The sequence below is a fragment of the Homalodisca vitripennis genome, chromosome 2, assembly GCF_021130785.1.
Source record: "Homalodisca vitripennis isolate AUS2020 chromosome 2, UT_GWSS_2.1, whole genome shotgun sequence".
NCBI classification, from domain to species: domain Eukaryota; kingdom Metazoa; phylum Arthropoda; class Insecta; order Hemiptera; family Cicadellidae; genus Homalodisca; species Homalodisca vitripennis.
Genome location: NC_060208.1, coordinates 21,018,083 through 21,045,780, shown reverse-complemented (window position 1 = coordinate 21,045,780; position 27,698 = coordinate 21,018,083). Strand labels below are relative to the sequence as shown.

The following is a 27,698-nucleotide window of genomic DNA, read 5'->3' as shown; positions in this document are numbered from 1 at the left end:
TATTTTATATTTTCAAATTATAATATTGTTGCTGGGAGCAAAAATAAATAAAATATTATAAGAAACATATTTTTACTCTCTGGAAACATTTTTACTGCAGCGCTGCGCAGGCTCATTCTTCCTGTGAGGTGCTCTGCCTGTACTTTGTTGTGACTGGTTGACGATAAGTGTTTTGGGTTTTGTAGTGTCATACGGTATTTATATACGAGTATGTATGAACAATATAAGCTGAAGTGTATAATATCTAGTTAACTTTACTGTTATATGTATGGTGTGTTTTATAGAACTGGCACTTATTTGTATGCAAAAGACAGCTGTTGTAGGCCTATAATACTGTTTTACTGTCACTTGTCATCATTGTTGTTGTTTCCTTGGAAAAAAAACAAATAAATTATTTCTATTTATTTTATAGAAGTTTATTATAATGTATTATCATTTCTGTACTTTGGTTTTCTACGATACAATGAATATAAAGTGTACATTTAAGTACCAGTGAGTGAATATTAAAAGTTATCAAACTAAATAGCCCTCCTCTTCAAAAAATTAGTTGTTTTTCCAGTAAGCTGTTTGCGGTAATTGAATATTTTTATAGAATAATGCCACCTGATATAACAAGGGCTAAAGCATCAATTAAAAACACTAAGTTGAGTAGAAATTCAAGGGCAAGATTTCAGTTTCCAAGCGAAGGGGTAGTCTGAGCAGTTAGGACCTAGTCACCTAAACAGTCCTAATTGTGGTTTACAGGTTGTAAAGTCTGTGTCAGCGTCAGATTTCAGACGCTTTACTAAGAGGAAGGTGAACTGGAGCTAATCTCAACATTCACAGAGAGGGAGTGTTTAAAATTAGGGAAAATTAGTGTAAAGACTATAGTAGAAGAACGAAATTAGAACGTTTTATTCAGTCAGCAACTCGAATAAAACATAGTATTCTATGTATACTCAGGGCGGTATATTATCTATCATTATAAGGTGTAAAAGGTTAAACTTCCCTAACTACACTTATATAATAAAGTACAAACACTTTATTATTTTTTTATAAATTTTACACTTAAAATCAACTTTGTCTCCAGTGCAGCCAATATTTTGTGTAGAGCCAATTAAGTGTTAGAGAGGGCTTCTTAGCCCTAACTTCGTCTGGTAAAATAAGACATCTTTACTTTACTTTATTTTCCACCATTACCCAACCTTCTTAAGGCAATTTTATGGTGCTTAGTGCCGGATATTCTCAAAAGTAGCCATAAATTTATAAGCCCAACAAATTCGGCTCAAATAGTATGCCCTGGACTCCAGTTTCGACACCCAAATTCACATTCGTCCCCTGACCCTGGTATGGTCACCAAAATCCTAAAAATTACATTTTTGTCCATCAACTCCAATGCTCGAAGGATTCCAATTGTTTAGTTTGTTCTGTAATGTATAATTAAACGATGGACTGCAAAAACTTCATCGTATGTTAATTAATTTACTTATCCACTTTTTGCATATACCTGAAACCACTCCCCAAGTCTACACTAGTGCATAACATCGAGGGATCTGGTTACGTCACAACTTGTCAGCCAATGAGCGATCTCCGCGTGTCCCATATAGTGCACGGCACGTGTGATGTCACCCTGCCGATCGAGCGTGGCGCTGCGGTAGGTCTGGACCCTCCACAGGCTGTCACGCCCCGACGTTCACTATTTAAACTAAATCTACCGTCGTTCCATCACAGTTTTTACTGCCGAAGACGGTCTCCATTAGATGCGGAACACGCCCCGCAGTAGGCGAAGCGTGGAGGAGGAACTGTTTGAGGGAGAATCACAGTTAGGTGCACTTCTGGGCAGAAATCCTTTCCGGTACCTCGTAGCTACTCCCACTGAATCACGTTATCGTTTAGTTGTGAATTTGTGTGGCATTCCGTTGAGAAATAAAGGATTGTTAAAATGGATTTTACATGTATGTACTCATATGTAGAATTTAGATTTTCAAAACGCGCTCATTGCGTACATATTTAATATAAAACATTGGCTTTTAGATTTGCTCTTTAGCTTTTTGGATTAGTCTTTGGTTTTTAGATTTATATATATATATATATATATATATATATATAGGTATATATATATAGCGGTATAGGTATATATATATATATATATAAATTTATGGCTACTTTGAGAATATATAAGCACATAAAAGTGCCTTAAGAAGGTTGGGTACATTATAGAAAAATAACATTAAAGTAAAGTCAATGTCTTATATCACCAACGAAGTTAGGCTAAAGAAGCCCTCTCTAAAAACTCAATTGGCTTAATTGACCTCTCTTACACAAAATATTGGCTGCAATGGAGACAACACTCATTTTAAGTGTAAAATTTATAGAAAAACAACCCATAACAGATCTTCTAATACTTTATCATTATAACCAGTGTAGTTAGGAAATACAAATTAGCACCTTTTCACCTATAATGATAGATAATATACCGCCCTGGAGTATACATGTTAATACTATATTTTAATGAGTGATGAAAATAAAACGTCTAATTTCGTTCTAAAATCTACCTAGCTATCAGAATTTTATCCCTAACCTTAAACACTCCCTCTCTGTAGACAAAAATGTTGAAGAAGCTCCAAGTTCAAAAAATTCCTCTTATAAAGCGTCTGAAATACTGACCTAATCATAATACTACAGAAATTCAACCTGTAAACCACAATTAGGACTGTTTAGTGACCATAGGTACTAACTGCTCAACTACCCCTTCGCTTGGAAACTGAAATCTTGCCCTTGATTTTATACTCACTTAGTGTTTTAATTGATGCTTTAGCCCTTGTTATATCAAAGTGAACCATAAAAATGATGACAAACCGCAGACAGATTACTGGAAAACACAACAATCTGAAGAGGAGGCCTATTTAGTGACTGTGATAAGCTTTTAATATTGGGCACTCACTGGAAGAAATGTACACTTTATATAAAATATCGTAAAAACCAAAGTACAGAAATGATAATAAACAAATAACATGTCTATAAAATAAATAGAAATAATTTATTTGTTTTTGAACACTTATTGGAGACTGACCAACAACACAATGATGACAAGAACAGTGGAAATTTTAGATATCGAAAGGAAAGCTGTCTTTTGCATACAAATAAGTGCCAGTTCTAAAAAACAGACCATTACATATTTAACAGTAAAGTTAATAGACAGATACACTTCAGCTTATATTTTAAATAGTACATCTGAATAAATACCGTATGACACTACAAAACCAAAACACTTTTGAAAAACCATTAAAATATTAAAGTACAGGCAGAGCATTACTAAAGGAAGAATGAGCCTGCACAACTGTGTCAGTAAAAATGTTTCCAGAGAGTAAAATTATGTTTCTTATAATATTTTATTTATTTTTTTATTATAATTTGAAAATATAAAATATGATGATTTTTAGCTTGTTAAAAACCGAAACACGTTTATATGTAATAAAAAGTTTTAATATTAAAGGGATTTATGTATTCATAAAATTATCTCATTACATTAATACTGATGGAAAGAATATATATATATATATATATGAAACTTAAATTATATTTGCTCATATACATAGGGATTTTTCTCTGATTTAGATTTCCTACATTTGAAACAAACCAATTAAACATACATAGCTGTGGTGAGAAGACGCTTGACCCAATGTGAATGTTGCATAAAAGTCTGGAATCTGACGGGCTCTCGAACATGTGCTGTGTCTAAATTTCGATATATAGGATTTTGGATTTCTAGATTTTACATCTAGTCTCTAATTTTAAAAGGAAGGAGGACGCCAGACCGTATGCTGCATACAATAATTCGCTGATCTTGCATGCTAAATTTCGAGCCTAAGTCTAGTCAAGTCCAATTTCTGTCCAAGAAAACATGAGAGAAATCGTGTCAGCCCACTGAGTAATAGGCTTTAATAACGCTCAGCCAAATCCCATGGTATAACCATCATCGAATGCTACATTGCCTATATAAAATTGAAGCTTCATGTAACATTTCAAGATTTATGGATCAGTTTGTTTTCTCGATACGTTTGGACACACAGATATACAATAGTAATACAATTTCTTTAGCCCCTCGTGTGACAGGCTTTACTAAACTCAGCCAATCGTGTCGGGAGTGTTTGCCATCCTACATGCACAACACAACTGGACAATACATGGACAATTTATTGCCATGAAGTGGAAACATTAAAAAACCACCCTTATATTTGCCCCTGAGAAAAATTGTTCAAACACTTATCCGCGCATACTTTTTGACGTAGAATTGTTGGAGAGTCTCATTTTAAAGATATAGCTAAATCCCATCTAAATGATTTCTAGTTTTATTTGTAAAGGATACACTTTTAGAATATTCAAATAATAGTAAAAAGAGATTCTTTTCTGAATAACCATTAGCAAAAATATCGAAAGAACTAAACGGCGCTTGAATGCATATTAGCTGTATCTTTCAAATAATAGAACACCTTAATTTTGCACTACAATACGGTTGTAAAAGTGATTAAAGTTGATATAATGCTCGTGGATCTTAACTTAAAATAGCCGTCATTACATCCAGCATTTTCTATTATGCATGGAAATTAATCAGGTATACATTGGTCACACTTCGTAATGATATCCAGTTATAGAAGATGTAATACGCGTGTACACCACAAAGCAAGAAATGTAGGTCACTGTTAATATAACCCACTAAAGGATCAATACAGCCTTAGTCTCGCATCCACTCTCTGTTGTTTGCCGGTACACAATACTGTTACATTAGTGTCTCCGTTCCCTTTTGTATTCAGCCAGTATTCCAATCCTTTCAGCATTACGTCTCTGTTCGAGGGTGCGTCCTTATAGTTAGCAGGTTCACACAAAGGGGAGTATATTTGGAAATTCGTGTAAACAAAAGCAGCTCTCGAAAGTTTTACACGATTCATGGTTTATAATAACTGACTTCTTGGGTTATGGGATTGGTGGACACACAGTACTCGTTATGAATTTTATGATTATATCGTCTAATATCTACAAGTTTAATTCTGAATAATTATTTTCAAAAAAAAGCTAGAGGGACGATTTTGGAATGGATTAACAAGTTTGTGTGTTTTTATCCACATGTACTGGAGGATAATTAAGTTGAAAACCGTAATTTGAAAAACCTTGAGTTTCAATCTCTACACGAATTCACCCAAAGCAAGCCACAAATGAGATTGAATATAATACAAAATGAGAATAAATCACTCAAGAATGTGGTTGAGATGTGCCTGGAAATTCACACAAAATTTTGAATAACCATTCCATACGAGTTCATAAAGCTAAACTCATTATAGTCGTTAAAACTCGAAACAGAACGATCTCGCATTTTGTATTTCGTATTTCCTGTATGGCATGTCATTAACAGTCTACCGCATTCTACATTTGCTACAAATTTTCATTCATAAGTAAAACTCGGAAGTTCCAATGTACACAACAGTTTCAGGGCTCTCGAACATGTGTTGTGTCTCATTTCCTATACCGCATCTCGTTAACAGTCTACCGCAGTCTACATTTAATACAAACTTTCATTCATATGTAAAACGTGGAAGTTCCAATGTACACAACAGTTGCAGGGCTCTCGAACATGTGCTGTGTCTCATTTCCTATACCGCATCTCGTTAACAGTCTACCGCAGTCTACATTTGCTACACACTTTCATTCATAAGTAAAACTCGGAAGTTCCATTGTACACAACAGTTGCAGGGCTCTCGAGCATGTGTTGCCTCTCATGTCCTATATGACATCTCATTAACAGTCTACCGCAGTCTACATTTATTAAACTTTCATTCATAAGGAAAACTTGGAAGTTTCCATTTACTCAAGAGTTGTAGGGCTCTTGAGCATGTTGGGGTGAGTGGCAGAGACCCTTCAGTGAAGACAGAGTCACTACCATTTGAGTCTTGTGCGTAATGATGCGTTTTACAAGTAAACACTAATTTATTTAATACTATAAATTAAAATACTAAGAGTATTATACAAATGAATTTATTGTTAAGCCAATAATCCAATAATTTACTTTGACATGGTTTATCGATATAATTTTTCATATTTATTCTTATTTATGTAGTTCATACGTACACTTTACTTCAATTTCTGCATTGAATTATTTTTACATTACAAATTCTAACCCATTTCTAGGGATCCAAAATGCTTCAAATTTGTTCTTACTCATAACTTTTGCCGGGTAGCCAATTCACACATTTACTACCATTCAATTCGTTTCCCAAAAAGGTCTATAAATTACTTTTTTTATGTACCTCATTGGATTAATGTACAAAATTCCTTCTAAAACAATTGAGAGCTTTCCAATTTACTCTACCTTTAACTACAGCAATATGGATACAAACAAAAAAAACTAGTTGTTTCATTATATTAACACATTTTTTACACTCTGGCATCCTTAACTATTTCACAAATGTTCATATGTACTGCGAATTCTTAACAAACATCAATTTATAATCCTATGGTAATGTATAATATGATACATTTTCAGCTCTAAATAATCTATTACTGAAGTAACATGAAGAAAATAAAATAAAAATATTCAGATGCTTAATTGAAATATTACATACGTGATAAGGTCCATAATTTGCGTGAGGAATTAAAGCCATTAAACTAAAATTTTACAATTACATAAAATAAATATTGAAAAATTAAATGATATTCATACTGCTAGTTCACTCTATATACTGCATCCTAATGTTTCTTAACTTGTTTATCTTATCTTTCTAGCAATTTGCATGGAAAGGTTTGTAAACCAGGTTTAAGTGAGATGTGCGGCACGGATTAGAAGAAATATGGAACACAAGTTAAACCCCAGCGTAAATCACCTGCACAACGTAAATATAAAATACGAGTGGGTTCCTGGAAAGTCTTCTTTGCTTAGATGTCTGCTAGAAAAATAAAAAAAGCTACCATCACCATATTATTACAATTTGAATTCTGTAGGGCCAATTCATCAACAGTTCTAGTTGTTGTATTGACACAACTTTGAAATGAGTCTGAAGTATTGATTTATTTTAATGGCATATTTGTTGAAGAACTTCTATGCCTTTATAGGTAGCATCAAAAGAACGGTTTTTTGAGCCAAAATTATGATCTCTCGAGGATATGCATTGGGACTTGCTGTTTTTTATCTCATATCCCCCTTTACGGAATAAAACTTATTTATAATAAGTTTAACTTTCACTCGTCCCTCCTAGTTCAGTTAAGTGAGGTCGTTGGATTAAATATTCTGATGAGAAAATTATCAGCCGTCAACTTAACCTTCTAAGAAGCGGACTATTTTTATTTTTTTAATTAAAAAAGTATTTAAGATTACTTTTTTAATCCATAACATTGGCTAATATTAGACTTACAGGCAAACTCCATTATTGACTAAATAAGTTTAAAACTAAAAATATCATTTCAAATAGTCTTGATCCAAAATTAGAATGAAAACTGAGCACCCTAGCATGAATATGTTACCAATCATTCATACAGTGGTTTGAATCGCATCACAATTGGGCGGAACAATTGAATGTTTGTTCTGACCGTAGAAATTACAATTGACTCGTACTGCAAGATCAGGCTACGAGATTGGTCGATGTTCTCTGAAATGAATGACCCTCTCACTAAGTGGACGACGAAATTAAGATCTCATTAAACTGTATTTTCGCTGCTTACAACTTAGCGCAAGCGCAAAATTGTTGGTGTGGGCTACTATAGATAAATCGAACGCAAAAAAAACCTGCGCAGAATAAAATATTTGAGCAGCCCACGCGCAGGAGGGGTTCCCCTCCAGTGGTGGGAAGTAAGTTAAGCATCTCCTCGTCTCTGTTTTATCAGCTGTGTGGGTCGTGTCCTTTTGTTTACACTGCAGCTACTTACCTATTCTGCAAGTATAATGTATTTTTGTGTGTAGGCCTATACAAGCGTAAAATATTAATTGAACAGACTAATGTTAGCAATAGACGTATCCATGGAGCGTGTTGATGTGATGTTTGCCTCTAAGTGACAGTGACCAGGTCAGGGGATAGAGCAAGCGGGCGAGTGCTGAGCAGTGGTGGGGATACTTGGAGAGGGCGGCATCACAGCGGCGGAGGGGTATTTACTCCGCCCTGCGTGAACTAAAATCGCCCAGTGTCTTTTTATAAACGGTTTACCTATACATGTGTTGTTCTGCTTCTGGTTACTAAACCAGGATTTTTCACCAGGTCACTTTTGTGATATGTCTGCCGAAGATAGCCTTGCTATCGAAAGACCTCACAAAAATATAAGTATTAAGTATTGGTTTATGTATTTGAATGTAAATAAGTTGATAGTGAGTGTGAAAGCCGGGAAGGCGACTATCCTAATGATTACTTTTGGAGCGTACGAATCACTCTGCACAGCTGCACCTCTACCGATATTGCCTACTTCATCTGGCAGTATTACTTGAAGGCAACGTTCTGTTCCATGTGAGATAAATGTTACCGAGATGACTGAAAATGTTTACGTCCGATGTTCTACACAAAGATTAGCTAAGTCATGACGATTATATTTATATCATTTCATTATAAACTGGGATCAGCATCAAGGACAAGGACTACTGCTGTATAACTGAACATGTTTATTATCACAAATAATTCAAAAATTCTCATAAAACATGATAAACCTTCAAATCATACAAACTTCGACGCAATTTTGTTGTTAACGTGATTCATATATGTTAATTAAACAAATTGAAAAGATAACAGAAATCCTGGATATTTGCTATTGCAGTATGTTACAAAAATAGATCACGACGTCTGTAAGAATAATAGGGTTTCGGACATTTGCCATTATTAAATATCACAACGTTTCGATGTTTGGAATCTACCCTCTTTCCTCTCTACGTTTGTAGTATGAAAACAACCCTCTTCTTCTGGTTTCAATTTTTTTTACCTGTGAAGAAGATGATGGTTTTGACATCAAGAGATAATTTCCAATCCTCGAAACGTATTGTTTCATTTTTTTAGCTTGCAATTATGGCAAATGTCCGAAATCATGTTACTCTTTCGGATCATTGATCTGCAATAATAAAATTTAACAATGAATTATACGGATTGACTTTACATGGGAAAATGCGCTACAGACAAAGGTGTTAGAGACACAGTTACTGCAATTGGAGCACTTGCTATTCCTGACGACAATCGGGTCAGTGTAGTAGGTCACCCTTAACTGGCATCTAGCTTACCTCCTTTTGTTGGGGACTCAAAGTGGATATTTAGGACATTGTATTCATTATATATATAACTGTGATCTGGAACCTTAAATAGGTCTTCTTTTGTAGGATTTCTTTGGCTGGTTTAAAATTAAAATTTAGGTATCAATTTAAATCTGATTATTGTTGTAATGTTTAAGATTGAAAACTGAGTTAATTAAAACACTTTATGTACAATTAATACATTTTCAATAAGAACAGAACATTCATTCAGAATCACTAATTCTCATTTACATAAAGATTTTGAAAATCTCTACTTAGTTGAGTAATTTTACTTAATTGCGCTGACTAAAAAGGGTTGAAATTAGTTATTTTTGAAGTCAACCAATCAAATCAATATAGCTTTAATGTTTCAAACTTAACTTTACTTATATTTACATCAAAGGGTTTTTAACAGAAATGCTAGTGGTGGAAGAGGCTCCAAAAAGACTTACCTAACAAATTTATTATTCATTGATTAATTTTATTAGTTTATACATTTTGCTCAGTTACCCCTACCTTATAACAGATACCAAGATGGTGGGGCTTAAGAATGTACGATAATTTTATGTTACCTTACAGGTGAATGACATTGGAGGCTGATGTCGTTTCGGTATCGAACGCTAGAAAAAAATATGATATTTATTAATGTAACTAGTTTATTTTACATATAAGTAACCGTGCTTTAGCGAAACCTATTATTCTTGGGGCTGGAAACATATAATTCCCTTCCGTCGGTCTATTTTATTCTGTACGTACGCTATTTCGAAAACGATCTAACCTATAGGAACACAGTTTGATAATGGTGTATTTGGCTGAGCGTTGGTGAATACTTTTATATTTGTTTTAAGGGTATCAATAATAACAACGAAAAATAGCACAATACATAAATTTGTAGACAAACTTAATACACTCATAAGAGATTCAAACATCACATACTGGCACGTGTAGCATAACTTATCCCCACACATACGTCATCATTTTATATTTAACTTGGTGTGTAAAATTGTATTAATTAAACACTGATATGAAACACCATTTGATGAACAGAAATCTGAAAGTATCATGGGCAGAGGTATATCGATAAAGAATTCATATGTAGATTTTACGAGTACGTTTTAATGAAACTTTATTAATACAAGAATGAGTTTTATGATGCGTCATTTTTGTGTGAATATTATGGTTGATTGTCTGTCTGTCTATCTGTCCGGAGGGTATCTCGAGATTGAAGTGAGCTGCAAATTTGAAATGGTTCATGCACCTCAACGAATCCTGTTACGCGACTCGTGGTGTGGCGAACTCTTCCTTCCATTTTTGGGATTAATCATTGTTCAAAACATTGAAATTGTACATGAAGCTAAATGAAAACTAAATAAGTCTACTATTCTTTTGTCATTAGTTTTATTCTCACGAATGACTGTTCCTTCGAGAATGTAACTCGTTTATCTAAGATATAAAGATATAACAGGAGGATAGATGCGGAGGGTAGTATGTAAGGGAGAAATGGATAAATTTTATCGGAGACCAACATCAATCATTTGGGGTTTGATGAGTGGAGATCATTCACAGGTCCTGCATGATTGCTTCCGCTCGGGAAATGTTCGAATCACACGTCTCCCACCAAGAATAAGCTCTAAAATAGGAAGATGGCGTTGAGATGACCAGAGCCGAGATCGGTCGTTTGTATCAAAGACTGTTGAGCATTCTATACACAGTAGTCAGTTATAGAACGCCGTAGGGTGGAAGCTCCACTAACCCACTTGTAGCTGACTGATCATAAGTACCGAAGGGATCCATGAAATTGTTAGAACAAGCCAGACTTAGATATCCAGGTCACGTGATCGCAGCTCGTGCCGTAGGGTGGAAGCTCCACTAACCCACTTGTAGCTGACTGATCAATAAGTACCGAAGGGATCCATGAAATTGTTAGAACAAGCCAGACTTAGATATCCAGGTCACGTGATCGCAGCTCGTGCCCTAGGGTGGAAGCTCCACTAACCCACTTGTAGCTTACTGGTCAATAAGTACCGAAGGGATCCATGAAATTGTTAGAACAAGCCAGACTTAGATATCCAGGTCACGTGATCGCAGCTCGTGCCCTAGGGTGGAAGCTCCACTAACCCACTTGTAGCTTACTGATCAATAAGTACCGAAGGGATCCATGAAATTGTTAGAACAGGCCAGACTTAGATATCCAGGTCACGTGATCGCAGCTCGTGCCCTAGGGTGGAAGCTCCACTAACCCACTTGTAGCTTACTGATCAATAAGTACCGAAGGGATCCATGAAATTGTTAGAACAGGCCAGACTTAGATATCCAGGTCACGTGATCGCAGCTCGTGCCCTAGGGTGGAAGCTCCACTAACCCACTTGTAGCTTACTGGTCAATAAGTACCGAAGGGATCCATGAAATTGTTAGAACAAGCCAGACTTAGATATCCAGGTCACGTGATCGCAGCTCGTGCCGTAGGGTGGAAGCTCCACTAACCCACTTGTAGCTGACTGATCATAAGTACCGAAGGGATCCATGAAATTATTGGAACAAGCCAGACTTAGATATCCAGGTCACGTGATCGCAGCTCGTGCCGTAGGGTGGAAGCTCCACTAACCCACTTGTAGCTGACTGATCAATAAGTACCGAAGGGATCCATGAAATTGTTAGAACAAGCCAGACTTAGATATCCAGGTCACGTGATCGCAGCTCGTGCCGTAGGGTGGAAGCTCCACTAACCCACTTGTAGCTGACTGATCAATAAGTACCGAAGGGATCCACCGTCTTTGCAATAATGTGCGCTTAGTGAGAACGTTAACTGTTTACTGCAGGATCGAGTCATAACTCTAACTATAAATAAGCTTTAATAATATTAGAAGAGTATTTTATTTTGATGGTAGAATCAGTATTTGTATGGAATCTAAAATGATATAAACACTGTAGTATAGAGTACCATCACAGAACTATAAACAAGCTTCATTAATTTTACAATAATATTTATATTAATTGTAGTATCAATATATGTCAGAAACTAAAATGATAAAAACACTTTAGGATAGAGTAACAACTAAAAAGTATAAATAGGCTTTTATAATTTTGCATGAGTATTTTGTATTATAGTGTCACTATTTGTCAGAAAACTATAATGAAAATAACAAACTGTAGGATAGAGAACATCTCTAAACTATAAATATGCTGTAATAATTTTCAAGAGTATTGTATATTAATTATAGTATCAATATTTGTGAGAAAAACTAAAATGATAAAAAGGTTGTAGTATAGAGAACATCTCAAAAATATAAATATGTTATAATAGTGTTACAAGATTATTAAAGTATCTAAAATACTATTGATACTATTGATTATAGTATCTAAAAAATATAAATATGCTTTAATATTTTTAGAATAGTACTGTATATTGATTATAGTATTAATATTTGAGAGAAAAACTAAAATTACAAAAAGTTTGTAGGATAGAGAATATCTAAAAACTATAAATAGGCTTTAATAATTTTGCATGACTATTTTATGTTAATTATAGTATCACTAGTTGTCAGAAAACTAAAATGAAAAAAAGAACTGTAGGATCTCTAAACTATAAATATGCTTTAATAATTTTACAAGAGTATTATAAAATCAGTGTTTGTAAGAAAACTAAAATTACAAAAAACTGTAGGATAGAGAACATCTCTAAACTATAAATATGCTTTAATAATTTAACAAGAGTATTGTATATTAATTATAGTAGCAATATTAGTCATAAACACTGCAATGACAAGTGTTTATTGTTATTTAAATATTAAATGCTGTTATAAGAAACGACCCTTAGTTTTAAAAACTACATAACCGAACACGACACATGCTTTGCCTTAATGACATAATGTACATATGAGATAACCTTTCTAACAAAATAACCCGATATGTCGGATACAAGGACTCTACAGAACGTTATGAAAGAGGGAACACTGATGAAAGGGTGGCCTTTGATCTTTTGATCCGGTGATCATTAAAGTTTATTCTTAAACCAAGAGAAACTTATGTACCAAGTTTCAAGTCTCTAGGACCTTTCTACCAAGAGTTATCGCAGAGACTGCAGACGAACAGATAGACAGACGGATTACCCTAAGACATTTTCACATCAAAACCAATATAGCTCTGCCTTTGACTAAGAGGGACTAGTTGGCAAATTCAAAGCCTTTAGGATAATTCTAAAAAGGTTTTGCACAGACAGATGGACGGCAACGATATGATTTCAAGAAAGGCCTGATAAAGGAAACAGGAATTTTTCCACACATTTTCCAACGTACAGTGATACAAAACATCAGGTAACGCTACGTTTCGAGATCTGCTATCTGATCTCTTCTTCAGGTGAATAACTAAACTAACACGTTATTACAATCTAGGGGAAATCTTGTTTCCTTCACAATTCTTCAATCTTCGAAAACAAACTTCAAACAAAGAAGGCCTTATAATTCAACAGATAAGTCAATATTTATACATATAAACATTTTAAGCATATGTTAAATTTGTATTTAGTAAAACATTTGGAATTTTAATTAACGTTATTTAAATAATTTCAACATTTTAAGTAGATTTCATAGAAATCTGCTCATTGCAACCGCTTCGATAACTAGATTTCTAAGCGTTTTTACATTTTCTCCAAATATGAACTCCATAATCCAAAACTACCATAGCCCAAAACATTATTTATAGTCTATATATATATATATATATATATATATATATATATATATATATATATATATATATATAAGAATGTATGTATGGGCTTATGAAATGTAATGCTTATGAGAGCTTGTAAACACGAGAACTTAATTAGTTTTTAAAAATCCAGGCGAAATTTGGAACAAAGGCAGTACTTGCACATAGCTTGGAAGGGTCGCTATTCACTCTTAACCAATAAGTTTTAAGATGGTGGTGATTTCCTTTTGGGAAAAAAATTAACTCAACACAGACCCAAAACAATACACTTTAAAACCACATTAGGTAGCCTAATTATAAACAGTTTTTTATTTTTGTACTTTTTTCGATATCTCTCAAAGGTTTCAAGATAGAAGGTATTCGAAGTTTAGAAAAAGAGTGATTATAGAGTATATCAGTTATTGTGCATTATAAGCAAAGAAAAGTAGTCTTTTAGAATTTTCAGGTAATTTACGATAATGTCTCTTTTTACAGATCTCGTAAAATTTCCAGATAGTGAGGGTACAAAGTTGCTGGAATAAAATTGTGAACACGATAGCTACTGTAGTTCATAATAGATTGTGAGTAAAGCTACAGAGACGGCATTTACTCATAACTTAGTTGAATCCGTTAGCCAGCCTTAACTAATAAAACATTTCAAGATTGCTTTTAGAAAGAAGTTGATTTACTTATTTTCCTGTAGGGTTTCAAGACTGTGGAGTTCATAAATGTTAGAAAGTAACAATTATATAACATCCCAAAATTTAGATTTATTGTTCCTTCAATGTTGTGAAAAAACGTATATGCGTCTAAACTAATTATGCATGTTCACACTTTGGCATCTAGAGATGACTGCTATATGTAAAAATCTACCTTGATGAGCCGGAAGGAATATTTTTTAACGAATTGACCTTGTTTTTAGCGTGCATTTGGGATATTTTGAAGATAATGACTATAATTTTAAAGGAGTACCTCTTTTGCTCTTCCATTTTTCTCTTCGTCTTTAAGTTTCTAGAACTTGTATGTTTTTTTTTAATATTTTTCAAAACTATGATTAGTTTGTAATAAATGTTCTATTGTTAATGTTACGTAAAAACAGTATTACGTTACGAGGATTACAACCTATACTCTTTTAATAAAACCTTAATAAACCTTTTAAGATTAAGTATACTCAAAAATGTTTTAAAAAGGTTTTACTACCGAGAAGAAGAATAAAAGCGTAGGAAGGCGGCTGCCTTTTACCCTCCCCCCCCTTCACAACGGTAGCCATCATATCTTTTTTCGTGTCACGTTGCCATATGATTGCCATATCGCTGCCATATTGATCTTTTGTGACTTCCGTATATTTTTTCGTATGGTGTAGGCGGATGCATTCTTCAGTGCGATTTTTTAGCAGTAACGCGGCTGGTACTGACACCTTAAACACACTCCTATAATTTAGTGTTTATATTCAGCTTGTTCTACACATAAAGTAGCTATGGTAGGGAGGGTTGACTCAATCTGAGTGTTCAGTTTAGGTACAGTTTACTTCCTCTTAGTGCAGCGTCTGGTATCTGACGCTGTCACAGACTTTACTTCTGGAATCAGGAGTCATGTTAATTTAAGATCCAAAAAAACCACCGACGAAGAAGCTCAAACGATATCTTTACATCGTTTCAACATCAGTGACATCTAGAATACAAAATACAGTATAATGTATGTGAAGAGCTATTCTCATTGTCTCAACAGGTGCACCTCTTCACCTGCAGATTCCAGGACTCAAGTCTGTGATTCCAGACGTTGCACTAAGAGGAATGTGATCTGGACCTAAACTCACATTCACCGTTTGTATTGTTGGTAACTATGATTTGGCGAGTTTATCGCCACATATTGATGCTGACCTATGACTGCTAGTAACATTATTATTATGTCTGAAGGTTTTTGACCCCTGAAAAAGAGGGTAGATTCATATTCTCAAAGCGTAGTGTTCCATTTTGCAGTGTTGTCGATGGTAAATATTTGAAGACTTGTTATCCTTTGAAATTACCTATCGTCAATAATCAACTTAGAAAAATGTTCAATATTCTAATACTTTAAAATACATTCAAGTTCCAAACTTGATTTGATTGTAGACTGTTATTTGTTTGCAAGCTCCTAAGTATTTTTGAGATTTGGCTCGTAAATTTATCCAGTTTCTCCCATGTAACAGTTGTTTCTGTGGACTCTTGTATAATAATTATTGTTGATAATGATTTTGTTCATTTTTTTAATTACTTTAAAGGTATTATTTATTTATTTTGATAAGGTTTTCCTCCGTTTTTAAATTCGGATGAATAATGACTGTGAAAACTACTGGAAGTTACTTTTTCTGTTTCTTGTTTTAACAATGAAGAAATGTTGTCCGAGCCATTTCCTTCCTACAAATCACATACTTTCTCTTGTGGTCTTCATTTATGAAAACGTAATTGTTAAACCTCTACTAATACTTACAAACAAAATGAACGGTACTAGTCAGTTATTTTTCTGTTTTAAAATATGTGCATTGACTCCTGAGAACTCTGGGATACTTTGCATACAGGAAAATTCTGTTTATCACCTACAAAATAATCTTGGAAATTTCATTCGGAACTGGTACCAATGAAGTCATTTGTATGGTATTTAGTGTTGTTGAATTTTCCTCCCATCACACCCACTTGTATTGGTTATAGTTGTGTAGTTTGTAGTTTTCAAAGAAATAATCTTTTTTTAATGGGTTGCATTTCTTATGCGCTAGCAAACAATAAAGATGAAAGGATAATAGTATTTCGGACTTTTACCATCGTTATATGTTAGGAAATGTATAACCCAACGTTTCGAGGATTGAAAAACATCTTCTTTGTCGGGTAAGGAGACAATTAGTAAATCATCGTTAGTTGACGTTTCTAGTCTGGACTCTCAAGCAGTTTTTGGGTATGTTTTATCCCTTTCTTCTATCCTTTTTTCTTTGTTTTCTTTTTTTGAGGAGAAGTCCATTGTCGCACGTCCTAACTTTAAAGTACTAATTGTCTTGTCACCTGACAAAGAGGATAGATTTTAATCCTCGAAACGTCGTGTTATACATTTTGTAACATACAACGATGGTAAATTTCCGAAATCCTATTACCCTTTCAAACATTCCGTCGTCAATAACAAACGTAAAACAAAGATTGGAAATGAAACAGAAATAGAATCAACCGCAAGGTACTGACAATAGAATAATACTGTAGAATAGCTGTTTGTGAGGTAGCTAGGACAACGAAGGGAGTGATGGGGAGGGTTGGGAGAGGGTAGTACTGATAACCCAGTTCTCCTGGATCAATAGGGAGTCTGTCCGCCGCTCCCACAGCTCTCTGGCCCTCTCAATTATCCTACGATAACTGAACGTTTAGACGGTTTTCATTTTTAACTTTTCCCGACTGTCTGTCGTTTGGTGATCATATTTTTACGTATGAAAAATTGTTACAGATTTCACATTTCTGGTGTGTGATCGATGTTCAGGTAGAATAACGGTTTTTTTTATTTTTCTAGTCGAAGCTCTAAAGATGTCTTTTTTGAAGAAAAGAAAATTGGAAAAAGGTTTGATGATTCCAGGAGAAGTTTTATACACTTGCGTTACTATTTTGGGTACTTCATCGTGACCGCAGAAAAAAATGAAGACAGTGGCATATATAGAAAATTATACCGGGGTGGGGGGGGTTGACTCACTGAATGGTTTAAAAAGTATAAAATTTTCCTCCCAAAATAGACATTATTTAGGAACCTTCCCACTGAAATTTTTTTGAACCTAGGACCTCATAAATGTGTTCTATCATAAACAAACTACTGAGTGCAATTTTATTGTTTGTCTTTCAAAATTTCGGTGGTTGCTTGAGCCTTCTGTGCCCCCCCCCCTCTTATGAACGCTTATGACTGAAAATAAGGATATGGGATCTTTGCAATTGCTTTCCTTAAAAGGGATTTCATTGAAAGTTTATCTCCTTACATAATAAGTCGTTTAAAACACATGTCACTTTGTGAAATAATAAATCAAATACTTAAATGCATTATATACAAACCACATTCTACTGACATATTTTCTTGGGTTAAGATTACCCGACAATTTTGTATAAGGATGAAAGATCTATCCAAGAACATTATGTAAAATTGGTTATGAAATATATACAATTCACCCAACTGATAATTGATTCCTCAGACTTACATTATTAATATGTTACACTGTAATGAATTATTATATTAATGTATTATGTAATGAATTATTAATGTATTAATCTGTATATCAAATTTATACAGAAAATCGACGAAATAGATAATATAAGTGTAGCATTTCAGTGTAACTGATATTTATATATCGTACATACATTTTGAACTCAAATTACACTACGATTACATACATAAATAGATAAATAAAAAATTAAGGAATAAAATAAAACTGTACTATTCATTAATATATTTAAGTTCCTTCAATTAATAAAATATTTTCGAAAATTATTCTTAAAAATGATACTACCCGAATAAAAATTACACTAGAAGTCTGTTTCATTTACATTTGTTCTTAAACTTACAAACTGATCTCATCCACTTATCCCATTGCAATTTTAATTTACGCGCGGGTGACTATAAAGAATTCTCATTCAAGCGAAGCTCCAACTCTAGAGAGCAATGCAGAACATCTGAAGAGACTCTCCTGAAGAGACTGTGTTACTGAAGTACCGGCACTTCACTCTAGAGTCTAGCGGCTGTTTCAACTTGGTCGCGAACTTAAAGACATGCAAATTCCAAAGTCAGAGACTATCTCATTACAATTAAATCCTCATTTAATTTACTATTTCCAGCCTAATAGCGAATATTAGTAACTACGTATTGGTAGTACTCAATTGCGTATAGTACAGAAATTCGAAAATGTCTCATTATAATTTTATCTTCTTCAATTTAAGGTAGAACTTCAAATGTACCTTCGTTTAAAATAGTGAGAATTCTTAATTTTCTCTCATGATATAATAACCTAAGGCTAAAAATATTGAGATTTCTCTGTTTAAAAAGAAAATCTAACACACCAATTTACCCACTTTAAAAATTGGGGAAACGACACCTTTTGTCAAGAAGAGGGCTGTAAATACTGCAAATAAATTATTTGTATTTCAACATCCTATTCCTATCTTATCATAACAAAATTATAAACGAGAAAGTGATTTCGTTTGTTTGCTTTCACGCATAAACTATTAAACCGATTGTACTGAAATTTTGCATGGACATTCTTGAGGTGTATGGAATGAATATAGGCTTATTCTTATTTCGAAAATCCCTTCGGGTTATGCCCCACTGGTCTTTAAAGTAGCGGAAAATCCCATCTTTGTCTCTAAAGTTGTGAAATATATGAAATGTTATCAACTGTTCTGTGTAAACTTGGCTTATCGTTTTCAATTTATTTACATTTATAGTAAGTACATTCTCTACGGAGTAACCATTGTTTTTCTCACCGTTTAAGATTTCAACGATTAGGTAATTATTCATCTACATTATAAAATGTCTTAAAACATAAGACGGTCAGAATTTGACTCCGAAGACTCCCTTTGAAGCAATCGACAAGAACTATGCTAGATGGACTGTGCTTTTGAACTAATGTACCAATTACAACTCTAAGTGTTTTAAATATTAAAAATATATTTATAAGTTTATGAAAGAAAATATATTGTCATTTTAATGTGGTTTTATCAAATATTCAGTACTAGATATATAAGACAAAGTTACTATCTAACTTTTACTATACATTTAAAAACTTGTATAAAACCCATCTTAGCTCTCTTTTGACAGAAGTAGGCTTCTCTAATCAAGGCAACAATCAAGTATGGGCCAAACATACTGAGAACAAAATAAATGTCACACTATACTTATATGCTAAACCAAGGTAAAATATTGGTAAAATAAGTTCAGTATTTTATAGCCGAGGTGGTTTCTGCTCTCGAAGCGAGTGGAGAGATCTTATCTATGGAGAACAGACATTACCATCCACCATCACGCCACGTTCCGTGTAGGTAAAACTTGTGTAGTGTACTCGTACGAAGCTGCTGACCTTATTTAGATTTATTTTGGTATCAAGCAATTAATCTGCGGGACATTTTATGCAGAACAAAATAAATTAAGCTTAAACAAATAAATAACTGAAGATAGGTAGTCTAAACTAAACAGGTTAAAGTGTCAAAACTAACCGAATCCCTTACTATTTTATGATTATTTACGTTTCATTTCTCGTTTAATATAGAATAAAACACTATGAAACATGTATTATTTGCACCTAAATCTAACCAAATTAATGCGTGTATTAAAATAATCATAGTTATTACGCTTACGCTGGGTAATAACTACGTTTTCCGACTCACACCGCGTCGATACATTGATTATAGAACTGAATTCTTGGAATATTTAAGCTTTTTTTGGAAAGAACCATCATCAGTCAACTGATGTTAAAGCGAAACTGCCAATAATAAGAAGTCGTCTGTACAGCGAGTTGGAGGGGCGGAGCTGTACACTATTGGATGAAGATCTGTCTTGAAGCAGATTGGTTAATCTTCGACCAATCGCGACAAAGCTCCGCTCCCTTGCATGGAATTTTGCATACAAGGGTGCAGTAGATCAATATATCCAATGTTAATTTAAAACTGTTTTCCTGACCTACCTAAACGAGATAATTTGACAAAACAAAAAGTACTCGTATTTTGAAGCTTATCTACGTAAAGAGGAGTCAGAGTGTTGATGTTAAAATTACGTAATTGTAAATAAAATTAAATAAAACTACAATCTCAAAACTGCATTTAATAGATTTTAAATGTTCTGTTTTGGAAAGTTAATCACTAGATTCACAAAGACATGGCTTTAACGAGTAAAATTATGCAAAAACCGAAGGAATGTCATAAAAATAAGGCCATAACATCCCTTTCGGCCATTTATGGGCCGTTAGAACACTAATAGTAGGAGTCTTTTAGCTAATAATGTTTAAAAAACGAATTTTCAACAGAAACTTCAATGACTTGTTTTTTAACCAATTAAAAATATTGCAAAAACAAATCGAATTAAAAAATAAATATTAACAGAAGTCTACGCATTCGGAGGACAGTAGAGGGTTGCTTTTCTATTTTATTTCATGATCATGATCATATTGTTTAACAATATTATCAGGTAATTAGTAGGCAGAGTACCAGAAGCGGACCTTGTTATTATATCAAGTTAGTAGTGGAAAATACCTTATTCTATACAATGGTTAATATTTAAATGTAATATACGTACTTGTTATTTGTCCATGTGGCTATCTAAAGGCTGTCTATGCTAAAACTACAATAGCTTTTTTATGGATAATTTTTTGGTAAAGTTCCACATCAGCATTTCCCTTTAAAGTAAGTTTCTTAAAGACTGAAAAATGTAAAATAAGAATTATTGGCCACTTTGAGCAAAATTACTCTTATAATAGCAATTAAAATAGAAATTTTAGGCAATTCTTTAGTCAATTCCTATGGAAAAAATAGTTTTTACTTTGGTATAAAAAATATTTTCAGACAGTTATTTTTAAATTGTCTATAACTAAAATATACTAAAGAATGGCATGTTTTTAATAAAATATTACTAACGTAAAGGTAACTTCTCTTTTTATATAAAAACAAGTCATTCCATCAATAATATTCTGTTATACACCACAAATAAATTCGCATACGGTATTTCTGTGGGATTAATTTAAAGGCGTAGGAGTCAAGTGAATGATTTAAACCTTATTTATATTTTTCTTGGTTTCAAGAAAGATAATGGGCTATGGCTACACATTTTTGTTTTTATTTGGAAACGTTAATCAATAATAAATGGCAAATAAAACACGATACAACGAAGATTTATTTCGGGACCATACAGCATATTTTGACAAAAAGCTAGTTATGTAGTTCACGCACAACATAGGTGGTATGTAGCAACAATATACGGAAAAGGACATCTCGTTAACCGGTGAACGGTTTCTGAAGCGGAACTGAGCAAACGTTTACCATCCAACATATAAGACTCGGTCCTGCAGATAGTCTGTGTCTTAACTTTATCAGAGTCCTTATCAGTGATCAGACAAGATAATGTCCCTACTACCATTATTACCGACCATATGACTTGAACTGAATAAACATTTTCACAAAATCTCCATTTGCAAAAATAGTCACAGTCCATTTAGTCCGTATAAATTACCTAAATTCTTGAACAAATATTCTTTTTCATGCCAGTGGACGAATGGACGAAACACATGAGGTTGGATATCACTGAGGTCGTAAAAATAAATACTTGATTTGCGAAGTTTACTAATAAGTTTAATTGTGGAAATTAAAACCTATAAGCACCACTTCTAGTTGTAAAAATAAAATATGTTGCCACGTTGCTGCCAAATAAAGTAACAATGAACTTAAATTATATATTTGAGGTGGGCCTAATGCTTCCATTGTTCTATAGAACTTTGCCTACCAACTTAATAATTTACTCTAACTTTAAAATTGACTTCCCTTCATGTCGATGTCGACTCACACACCACGGCGTCAGCATCTTGGCTCGAAAATTCCAGCTGTAGTCGGAAAAAGGAAGTTTAGAAGACTGGAAGTCTAAAACATGAATACTGGAAGTACTCGAAATTGTAATCAAAGTACTTGGGCTCTCAAAAAGGAACTCGAAGCTCAAGAACTCGTAACTCCAACTCGCCTAAAACAAAATCACGACGCTATTCGCCATTTATCGAAACAACTAATAATCACGACAACATTGTCTCGTCAGAAGGACATCACCACAATTTAATCTGTATTAATCTGCCAAATGAAACATCACCAAAGGTAAGTTACTTAACTGTTTAAAATTTTATTTTATATTACATTCAAAATAGATAAATGTGTAAAACAAAAAAATGTAAATTTACTTAAGGACAAGGCACACAACTTTCAGCTACAAAGTTCAAGAGAAAAAATAATTACTACAGGTGCCAATAAGGTTATTATTCCACCAAGAATTTAGTTCCAAGAACATCGGAGTGAACCTATACTAACCAGTAAAGAGTAACAAGTTGCGAAAATATGTATTATATAAAATGAAACTAAATAACGTTACATAGCTCTTTGAAGAGAACGCGCACAATTGCTGATGCAAAGTTAATCCTCTGCTCCCAACAAGCACATTAGAAGAGCCCGGCTATAGTTTACTATTCATGAGGCACTTGAAACCCCACTTTCGCTCGCTGAGTCTGCAATCGCGTAGGTGTAGGGCCTGTAGGCGAGCAAAGGGATTCTCCCTCCCTTCGAGTTCATCTGATTTGTACAAGTATCAAGTTCTCTCAAGGAAGCTTAATTGTTTCCCTCATGTGAGATTCGGTTCATAGGAGATCAAGGAAAATTCCTACTATGTTTTCTAATTCTTAGGAAACGTTTCCAGGATTTTCTTCAATTCTGCCTATTGCAATTACATTTTTGACAGTGCAAAAAAATATTTGCGTAGGCTACCTTTACCAGCAATGAATGACCTTTGGTTCCAAGATTACACCTATTCAAAATGTATGTATGTAGCATATATAAATATTTATTTAGGGCTTACGCTGCGTAAAACGTTTTAAATCTTCGATACGTTAGTTAGTTAGGTTCATTTGGTAAAATATTTCACGATTGTGGCTGTTCACATTTATGTACCGCCTAACCTACTACACAGTATGTGGTAAATTGTTCAGAAACATATCGAGAGTTGTCTATAGAAACACGATAAAATGCCCATGTTCTTGAACAAACACACAGCGAGGGTTTGTGCTTTGAACTCCTTTACTCCAGATCTTATGATTTTTCTTGATAATGTATCTTATATCTTGTATCTTGATAGCAACCTTACAGTTTGGGTATGCGATAATACTACGGCACCAAACTGCTGGACACGAATACCAACCTAATTTGTACCTGATTGTAACGAAACCTGACCTGATTGTATTTTAAACTAGCACCCGCGGTTTCTCCAGCAATCCGTAGGCCCTACACGTATATAAGCACTTCTAGTTGGCATGAATGTCCATCGTGAATGTTGAGTTTGCGTTGTTACCACGATCAAGAAAATATATAATACGTACACAGGTCTGAGAAGCGTACTTCTGTTAAAAAGCAACTAAGATGGGTTTTACAACAGTCTAGTTATGTAGTAACTTTATTTTTTATATCTGCATTACAATACTTACCTAGCACTCCATACTTCGTATTTGCTAAAGTTTACAGTTAAAAGTGTATATTTACGTAAAACTTTAATGTTCTTATCTGTATATTTTGTTATACTGCGGTAAACAGTGGTAGCAAAAAAGGTTAAAAAAGAAATGTTGGTACTATCAAGGTTACTCTATGCTTTCAAGACTATAAATGTAAATACTATGAAAATATTGGTTCAATTAATTAAACATGGCTGTGGTGTCATAAAGCAACAGTTGATAACATTATAGTTCTTTAAGTCTATACTTGTTTTCTTTTTCTATTTATCTCATTTATTCCGGAAAACTTTACGATATTTCAATAGTTATTCGGGGCGGAGGTTAATCCAAGAAATCAGAAGTCAATATAATCGGTACAGCTATTCTTCAGTTATAAATAGTACACTAACCCTACATTGTTTTATGTAACTCTACGTTCCAAATTATTTTGGAAACGAAAACCCATTAAATTAGTTTTAAAATGTCTACAGTCCAGCTTTTAAATATTTCCTCTTGATTATTTCGTAATACAAATGAATATAAAATTATAAGTAAAATGAAACACACACGCATATAAAATGTTTCATCCAATCATGTTCTTTCTAAAACTCTATTTATTTTTAAATTATGTATGATCTTAAAACTACATAGAGAGGTTTTAAGATTTTAAGATGGTCGGGCTTCCAATTATATTGTCGATGTATTGAATTGATTGTATATTTGGCAGTTTTTAGTTAACATATTTTGAATGAATATGGCTGTTCATAGTTAGGGCGACATAGTTCTAGAATATAATTATGTTGACAATAATTATATTCTATCTGGTGGGTAAAAAAATAAACTTTTCGAGAAGGCATTCATGACACAGGCCTCATAAACATGAGAACTAAAATATGTTCTGCTACTCGTATATGTTGTCTGCGGTTCAGCCAACATTTCCCCGCAGTTTAAAAACTGTGCCAGAGGGAACCTCTTTTTAAATGGCAAGATGTTTGAGATGTGATTACCATCAAATTACATTCAATCCCCGAAACTGCTTTCGAATCGTATGTTGGAGTTTGTAGACCAGTGGGAAGAAGTCCAGAAGTTTGAGACAGTGTCCGTTTCCTACTTATATGAAGTAAATTTATCTAGAAATAACTGCGAGACATTTCAATAGTTTGTATTGAAAACGTAGAGACCTATAACGTACATAAAACAAAAGATCCCCCATATATAAAATAATAGGTTACATAGAATTTTGGATATTTCGCATTGTTATATGTTACAAAAGTCTAAAAAGTCATATTAATAATATTACCAAAATGATCACATCTGTTATGAGAATTATCACCCTACATAAATAAAATAATAATAATAGGTTACATAGAATTTGGATATTTCGCATTGTTATATGTTACAAAAGTCTAAAAAGTCATATTAACAATATTACCAAAATGATCACATCAGTTGTGAGAATTATCACCGTTCATAAATCAAATCAAATAATAGGTAACATAGAATTTCGGATATTTCGCATTGTTATATGGTATAAAAGTATAAAAAGTCATATTAATAATATTACCAAAATGATCACATCAGTTGTGAGAATTATCACCCTTCATAAATAAAATAAAATAATAGGTTACATAGAATTTCGGTTATTTCGCATTGTTATATGTTACAAAATGTATAACACAGCGTTTCGAAGATTTCAATCTATCTTCTTCATTTTATTTTAGTATCAGTCCATTGCCGCAAGTTGCAAATTTTAGGTTTATGTATATACTGATTGTCTTATCATCATATTCGAAAAGGCTAAATTACAAGCCTTAGAACGCAGTGTTATAGGTTTGTAACATATAACAATGTCAAATGCCCTATATTCTATTATTCTTTCAGTAGGCTACAGTTCTGGCTAAATAAGTAATACATCGAAATAATCAAATACAACTATTTCACAGTTTCATTCCCTAAAACAGTGCATATACCTAAAAAAACGTGGTGAACTGATAAGGTAATTTTAAAAGACATTTAAAATCGTTCAGATAAATTCTTATACAGTGGAAAATATTATAGAGTAGTGTTAGGACAAAAAATTAATGATAATATAAACAAAGCCAAATATTACGAGATATAAATTAATTCCCTACCTGATACCTCACTCGCAAGATAGACAAACATTATTTCAGGTTAGTTAAAATAAATGGAAAAGTGCTTCATTGTACAAAATGTAGCTACGACACTATAAAAACAATAACCTTAAACATTACAGCCCTTTGTATTCACAATAATGACCTTTAACACCGTCTGTTGTGGATGGTTGTAACACTAAATTGTTCCGAACAAAACATTAAATGTAACGTTAAAAAGTAAATTTAACTCTGCGAAAAGACAAAAATTCTACGCCATTATAATATAACACTTTGGGCATGAGTTTAAGATAAGAAAATCATTAGGCTTGATTTGTATTCTTCAAAAAAAATTAGTTATACAATTACGGAAAAGTATTTAAAAATAATAGTTTTCCGTAATTGTATAACGCGGAACGCAGGACGCGATATGGTCCATTTAAAATCGTGTCGCCCGTCCAATTATCTATCTGTCCGTCTGTACAATAAATTTTGATAGAAAGGTTCTAGAGACTCAGTACATATGTATCTTTTTGGTCCAAGGAAGAACGGTATTGATTTTGGGGGCGAAAAGTCACAGGGCAGTCCTTTCGTCTGCTTGTCTGGTGTTGATAACTCTTGATATAAAGGTCCCAGAGACTTGATACTTGGTACATAGGTTCCTTTGAGTCTAAGAAAAAACACTATTGAGTTTGGGCTTAAAAGGGCAAAGGGCAGCTCATCCATCTGCTTGTCCGTCAGTGTTGATAACTCTTGATAGAAAGACACTAGAGACTTGATACTTGTTACATACATACAGTAGGTTCCTCTGAGTCTAAGAAAAAACACTATTGAGTTTGGGCTCAAAAGGACCTCATCCGTCTGCTTGTCCGTCAGTGTTGATAACTCTTGATAGAAAGACACTAGAGACTTGATACTTGTTACATACAGTAGGTTCCTCTGAGTCTAAGAAAAAAACACTATTGAGTTTGGGCTCAAAAGGACCTCATCCGTCTGCTTGTCCGTCAGTGTTGATAACTCTTGATAGAAAGACACTAGAGACTTGATACTTTACATACAGTAGGTTCCTCTGAGCTAAGAAAAAACACTATTGAGTTTGGGCTCAAAAGGAGCTCATCCGTCTGCTTGTCCGTCAGTGTTGATAACTTTTGATAGAAAGGTCCTGGATTCTAGATACTTGGTACATAACTTCCTCATGGTCCAAGGAAGAACGGATTTGATTTCGGGATCAAACTATCAAAGGGCAGTTCTTCCGTCTGCTTGTCCGTCAGTGTTGATAACTCTTGATAGAAAGGTCCTAGATTCTAGATACTTGGTACATAACTTCCTCATGGTGCAAGGAAGAACGGTATTGATTTTGGGATCAAACGGTCAAAGGGCAGTTCTTCCGTCTGCTTGTCCGTCAGTGTTGATAACTCTTGATAGAAAGGTCCTAGATTCTAGATACTTGGTACAT

The 27,698-nt window shown here is 33.7% G+C and overlaps 1 protein-coding gene across 3 annotated transcripts in view; it reads right to left on the bottom strand.

Annotated features, from left to right (window-relative positions):
* Positions 1–27,698, bottom strand: part of LOC124353660 (UDP-glycosyltransferase UGT5-like) — a 146,563-nt gene that overhangs the window by 8,029 nt on the left and 110,836 nt on the right. The window contains exon 1 of one of the 3 annotated variants that reach the window (XM_046803604.1): positions 6,597–6,719. The exons of the other annotated variants lie outside the window; for them this stretch is intronic. Within the exon in view, the coding sequence (XP_046659560.1) occupies positions 6,597–6,610 (14 nt within the window). The 5' untranslated portion in view covers positions 6,611–6,719. Of the gene's footprint in view, positions 1–6,596; positions 6,720–27,698 lie in introns of those variants that run through there. 3 annotated transcript variants of the gene reach the window in all.